General features: G+C 40.8%; 1 protein-coding gene across 1 annotated transcript in view; it reads right to left on the bottom strand.

Annotated features, from left to right (window-relative positions):
* LOC102851535 (non-histone chromosomal protein HMG-17-like) overlaps positions 1–239 on the bottom strand; it is a 5,241-nt gene extending 5,002 nt beyond the window's left edge. Inside the window, exon 1 of the mRNA XM_006902037.1 lies at positions 3–239. Within this exon, the coding sequence (XP_006902099.1) occupies positions 3–239 (237 nt within the window). The remainder of the gene's footprint in view (positions 1–2) is intronic.
* Between the last annotated feature and the right edge of the window lie 6,414 nt (positions 240–6,653).

The raw sequence follows: 6,653 nt of genomic DNA, 5'->3' as shown, positions 1-6,653 counted from the left end.
GCCTGGTCTGTTTTGGTGTCTCCGTTTTCTGCAGGGTTATTTCCATCCTTGCCAGCATCAGCCTTCCCCTTTTCCCCTTTGGGTACTTTCTCTCCCTTCTTTGCAGGGGCCTTTTTAGGCTTAGGCTCTGGCTTTGGAGGAGCAGGTTTAGCAGATAACCTTGCAGATCTCCTCTGTGGCTCATCCTTCACCTTGGGTTTATCTCCCTTAACATCGTCTTCAGCCTTTCTCTTGGGCATGGTGGCGACCACGGCAGGACGCAGGCGCTAGACTTGAAGATGCAGCAACGCGCGGGCTTGGACGGATCCGGGGGTCGTTCTCGCCTCTTCTTCTCACTGCTCCCAAGTCTTCTTAGGGAGCTCTGATGGGCTAGTGGCAAGAAGCTGTGCTGCAGTCCTGAAGGCGCATAGTTCAGATCCACCAGATACTCCACTGGAGAAGGAGGAGCAATCTCCTCCTGTGTCAGTCTGAGCTGATTCAATGTTGCACAACAAAGAAAAAAAATTAAAAAAGACTTGTCCTTGATAGGCAGATTATTTTGGGATTAGGTATGTCTAGAACGGAACTTTTTACTTCTCTTCATTTTAACTATATACACATCCAGGTCTACTGGTGGCATAGTCTATAGGGAGCTGTGCTGCTAACTTAAAGGCTGTGTGACTCTCTAGTAGTTCTAGTTGTGCAAAGAAAGGGAAAGATGATTTCTTTTTGTGCAATTACTCAGCCTGAGAAACACAATGGATGATCAGCTGTGAGTCAGTTCCAACTCGACAATGACTAAGCAAGCTGTCGTTGTTATGTGCCATTGTGTCATCTGCGACTCATATTGACTCTATGTACAACAGCTCTAAACTCTGCTCTATTCTGTGTCAATCTTATTGTCTCTGACACACCTACCCTCATTATTCCAGTCACTGAATCAATCCATCTCATTGAGGGTCTTCCTCTCCTGTGCCGTCACTCCACTCTCCCAAGCAAGATGTCCCTCTCCAAGGACTGGTCCTGACTTGCAACATGTCCAAAGTAGGTCAGACGAAACTTCAGGATCTTTGCCTCCAAGGAGCAGCCTGGTCTCACCCTCTCTAGGGTGAATTTATTTGTTCTCCTAGCAGTTCTTCTCCAACACCACAGCTCAAAGGCATCAATTCTCCTTCTATCATCCCTAGTCATTGTCCTGCTTTCTGATGTATAGCAAGTAATTGCAAAGACTATGGCCTGGATCAGGAGCACCTTAGTCTCCAGACTGATATTGTTGCTCTTCAGTATTTTGGAGAGGTCTCTGATAGCAGATATTCCCAATGCAATTTGTCTTTTAATTTCCTGGCTGCTGGTAGCAAGAGTGTTGATTGTAAATCCAAGCAAACTAAAGCTGTTAACACTCTCAATCTCTTCACCGTCTATTGTTGTTAGGTGCTATTGAATCAAGCAACTCATAGCAACCCTATGAACAACAGCACTGAATTTTGTCTTATAAGTGCCATCCTTATAATCTCTAATATACTTGAGCCCACTGTTGCAGTAAGACCACTAATATAAAAAGCCAAACATAAAGATTTGAAAATGAAAATCGTCATCCCTGAGCCAACAGTCAACATCATGATAGATAGAGAAAAGATTGAAACTGTCAATGACTTCATCTCCCTTGGATTTACAATGAACATCCATGGTACCATCAGTCAAACAAAACAAAACAAAACATCCTCCAAAATACATGAAACATATTTGGTGCTTGCTTCAGCAGCACATATACTAAATTGGAACAATACAGAGATTAGCATGGCCTCTGTACAAGGATGACATGCATATTGATGAAGTGTCCAATATTTTTATCTCAGTCACAAAAGGACAAATATTGCCTAGTACCACTGTTATAAAACAGGACTGACATGGGGGTTGGGAAGAAATTGAGAAAAGGGGTTAAATAATGAATACTGCATTGGAACAAATGAAGGAAAGAACTGTTTAAAAGGAATATATGATTAAGCATTATCTGTATGACAACAGTCCAAAATAAGAGGTGTAAAGTGGACTGGGGAAAGGGTGGGTGGGTAGAGGAAATTAGGAAAGAATGAATGTTTTTTGAATGGAATCCCAAAATCTCTGTAGATGTTCATTGAAATGAAAAATAAACAACCTAAATTAAAAAAAAAAAAGAGACCTGAGGGAGTAGGGAGGAAAATGTGCAACAATGAATGAATGAAAATCTAACTTTTCTGTAAAGTTTCATTAAAATCACAATGCTGTTGTTGTTATGTGCCATCGAGTTGCTTGTGACTCATAGCGACAGTATGTACAACAGCCCTAAACGCTGCTCTGTCCTGTGCCAATTGCACTGTCTCTGACACACCCATCCCGATTACTCCAGTCACTGAATCAATCCACCTCATAGAGGCCCTTTCTCTCCTGCGCTGTCCCTCCACCCTCCCAAGCATGATGTCCCTTTCCAAGGACCAGTCCCTCCTTACAACATGCCCAAAGTATGTTAGACGAAACCTCAGAATCCTTGCCTCCAAGGAGCAGCCTGTTTAGCAGTCCATGGTACCCTCAATACTCTTCTCCAGCACCACAGCTCAAAGGCATCAATTCTTCTATCCTCCCTAATCATTGTCAAACTCTCTGATGCATAACAAGTGATAGCAAAGACCATGGCCTTTATCAGACTCACCTTAGTCTCCAGAGAGACACCATTGCTCTTCAGAACTTTGGCAAGGTCCCTATTCCCATGGCAATATGTCTTTTAATTTCCTGGCTACTGGTGCCAAGAGTTTTGATTGTGGAGCCAAGCAAACTAAACCTGTGAACAATTTCAATCTCTTCACCATCCATCCTGATGCTGCCAATTGGTCCAGTGGTGAGAATCTTTGTCTTCCTGACATTGAGCCTCAATCTATACTGAGGGCTGCTGTCCTTGACCCTCTGCAGCAAGTGCTTCAGGTGCTCCTCAGTTTCAGCAAGCAGGGTTGTGTCATCTACATAACGCAGATTTTTGATAGATCTTCCACCAATCCTGATGCCACATTTCTCCCCATAGAGCCAGCCTCCTGGATAATCTTTTCTGCATACAGGTTGAAAAGGTATGGAGACAGGACACATCCCTGGTGTACACCCTTCCCAATTTTGAACCATGCAGTGTTTCCTTGCTCTGTTCTGACGACTGCCTCTTGGTCCAAGTATAGGTTTCACATTAGCACAATCAAATGTTCTGGGATTCCCATTCTTCTCAGAGTCAGCCACAGTTTGTTATCATCCACACAGTCAAATGCCTTTGCATAGTCAATGAAACAAAGACATTCTTTTGGTATTCCCTGCTTTCAGCTAAGATCCATCTAACATTAGCTACAATATCCCTAGTACCACAACCCCTTCTAAACCCAGCCTGGACTTCTGGTAGTTCTCTGCTGCTGTGCTGTTCCAGTTGTTTTTGGATAATCTTTAGTAGGATCTTGCTTGCATGTGAAATCAATGATATTGTTTTATAGTTTTCACACTCTGGTGGGTCACCCTTCTTTAAACAAATAAATAAATAAAACCCCCAAAAGACATGTTTGTTGCATTGGGGAAATCTGCTGTCAAGGACCTCTCCAAGATGCTGAGAAGGAGTGATGTCAATTTGAAACTAAACTGTGCTTTATTTAAGTCAGGATCTTTTCAATTACTTGCTATGCATATGGATAACAGATAGTGAATAAAGATGACAGAAGAATTGATGCTTTTGAGTTGTGGTATTGGAGAAGAGTACTGAATATCCTATGAACTGCCAAGGGGACAAACAAATATGTCTTGGAGAAAGCACAATCATGATGCTCCTTAGAGGCAAGGATGATGAAATTTTATCCCACATACTTTAGGCATGTTGTTAGGAGGAGTCAGTCATTGGAAAAAGAGATCATGCTGGGAAAGATGGGGGGTCTGAGAAGGAGAATATTGACATAATGACTGTAGCAATGGAATGGAGCATATCCGAAATAGTGAGGAGGGTGTATGATAGAGAAAGTTTCAGATTTGTTTATAGGGTCACTATGAGTCAGTCGACTGGATGGCACCTAACAACAGTACAAAGCTAAAGTAATATTTACATATGGTGTCAAACTTGGGAGGTTAAAGGGAAAAGAAGAAAAGGGGTTGTTGTTGTTAGTAGGTGCTAATGAGTAGAGTACAACTCATAGCAATACCACGAACAGCAGATTTGAACTTGGTCCTACTCTGTGCCGTCCTTGCAAACTCTAACACACTCAAATCCATTGCTGCACTGTGCCAATCTACCTGATTGAGAGTCTACCTTTACTTTGTCATCCCTCCACGATTCCAAGCATGATGTCATCTTCCAAAGAATAGCCTCTCTTAGCCACATGTCCAAAGTGTGTGAGAGCAAGCTTCATCCTTGCCTTCAAGGAGCACTCTGGATGCACCTTCGCTAAGATATTACTGTTTGTTCTTTTGGAAGTCTATGGGATATTCAATACTCCTCTCCAACACTACAGTTCAAAGGCATCAATTCCTCTTCTTCACCGAATAAGAATTCTTCTTATTAATTTTCCAACTCTCAGTAGCATATCAAGTGACTGAAAAGAACATGATGCGAAACAGGTTCACTTGAGTGCTCAGACTAACATCATTACCCCTCAATAGTTTGGAAAGGTCCATGACTATACACTTTCCCAGTGAACATGACTCCTGAACAGAGGGAGAGTGGGACAAAAAAAAAAAATAACAGATAATTTGAATAAAAGGAATTATAGAACAAGAGTTTGATTAGACATTGTAATTAATTAATTATATTAATAAATTATAATTAATATTATGGAAAGTCTATGAACATTTGAATGAAATATCAACTCCTTGGTCACAGGTAATAATATAATTTGTCCTAGAATGAAAATATTCACTCTGTAAAAGCAAAATCAAAGAGATTATTTTAAGTCTAGTGATGGTCCTAACCATGGTTGTCTGTTCTGAGGATCAACAAAGAAGCTAGGATTCTTATACTGTTAAAAAATTAAAGCTTTAAGTCTTATGAAAATATTATGAGTGCCTAAAAAGCAGGTTGTTTTTTGTGGTTTTTTTTGTTTTGTTTCTTTTTTTTAAAAAAAAGCAGTTCTAGGCAGGACGTTTAGTTCCAGTCCTGTGTCAGAAACACCGGGGCTCGACATTCAGCTGTGGTCTGGGTTTTTACCTTCAGTCTATTTAACTCAGCATCAGGAATCCCATCGATTTTCACAAGACAGGATCTGAGATCACCTTCTAATTCTTTTCATGAGGTAACACCTGTTCTGCTAGAAGTCCATCAGCTTTGTTAAAGATCAGGTTTTCTAGGCAGGACATTCAGTCCCATGACCGAGTCAGGCAACCACCATACCAGATCTAGAAGAGACCTATTCTCCCCTTGGAAATTATCACATTTTGATAGCAGTTTGGTACAAAAAGGGAGATCATAGACACTAAGTCACAAAACAACAGTCATGAAACTGAAGCTCAGGGGCTGGAACCCTTTCCCAGTACTGCCACAGGCGAAATCTTTCCCTCCAACTGGTACATGGAATTTGACTTACATGTTTCCAAATTTGAGACAGGCATAGTGAGACAAGCATAGAGACAAGGAGCAGTGTGTGGTGCAAGACATCACAGAAATGGCTTGTGACCTAATCAATCCATCATATCAAGCAGTGGCTGGTGGAGGCATGAGCTGGACTGGGTAGGTGGGAGTACAAGGAATGCTGATGTAGCAGGGAAAGAAAAAGGACAAGGTCATGTGCTTGGGTGGGGTGGGTGTGTAGGGGGGATAGTGATTGTATTGGTTATTTCTGTTAGGGAAGTGTTTTTCATCTGCTCCTTTTTGGGGAAAATGCTTGTCTGTCAGATATTGCTCTAAAACTAAGCATCCATCCACATTAAGACAGACTAGGAAGAAGGATTGGCCATCCACTTCTGAAATATATCAGGCCTTCAAAAACCCTATGCACAGTACAGCATAGTTAGAGTAGACTAACAGAAATGGCAACTGAGGCTGAGCCTTCAAATTTGGAAACACAAAGGAGGAGAAACAGTTGTAAGCAGAAACTAATTGGAACATGGAATGTGAGAAGCATGAATGTAGGAAAACTGGACATTGTCAAGAAATAAATGGAACACATAAATATGCACATATTAGGCATTGGGGAAATGAGATGGATTGGCATGAGACCTTTTGAATCAGAATATGATTTTCTATACCAGAGATGAAAAGGTATGAAAAAAACAGGGTCGCTTTCATAGTTAAAACAGACATTTCTAGATCCATCTTGAAATACAATATTGTGAATGACAGGATAGTATGCATATACATAAAAGGAAGACTTGTTAATAATACCACTATGATTCAAATTCATGCACCAACAACCAGAGCTGAAGAGGAGGAAATATATGATTTCTTCCAACTATTGCTCTCAGAAATTGATTGAACATGTAACCAAGATGCATTAATAATAATGGGTGATTGGAATGTAAAAGTTAAGAACCAGGAATAAAGGTAAGTAGTCAGAAAATAACTTGGGGATGGAAATGAGGCTGGATATGGAATGTTAGAATTCTGCACAATCAATGATTTATTGCAAATAAACTCATTGCAAAAACTTTTTATAAGAAACATAAACACAGCTATGCATTTCGGTTTCATC

Source organism: Elephantulus edwardii, unplaced genomic scaffold (genome assembly GCF_000299155.1).
Source record: "Elephantulus edwardii isolate Elephantulus edwardi_28Jun2011 unplaced genomic scaffold, EleEdw1.0 scaffold00360, whole genome shotgun sequence".
NCBI classification, from domain to species: Eukaryota; Metazoa; Chordata; class Mammalia; order Macroscelidea; family Macroscelididae; genus Elephantulus; species Elephantulus edwardii.
This window is presented reverse-complemented; position numbering and strand designations above follow the sequence as displayed.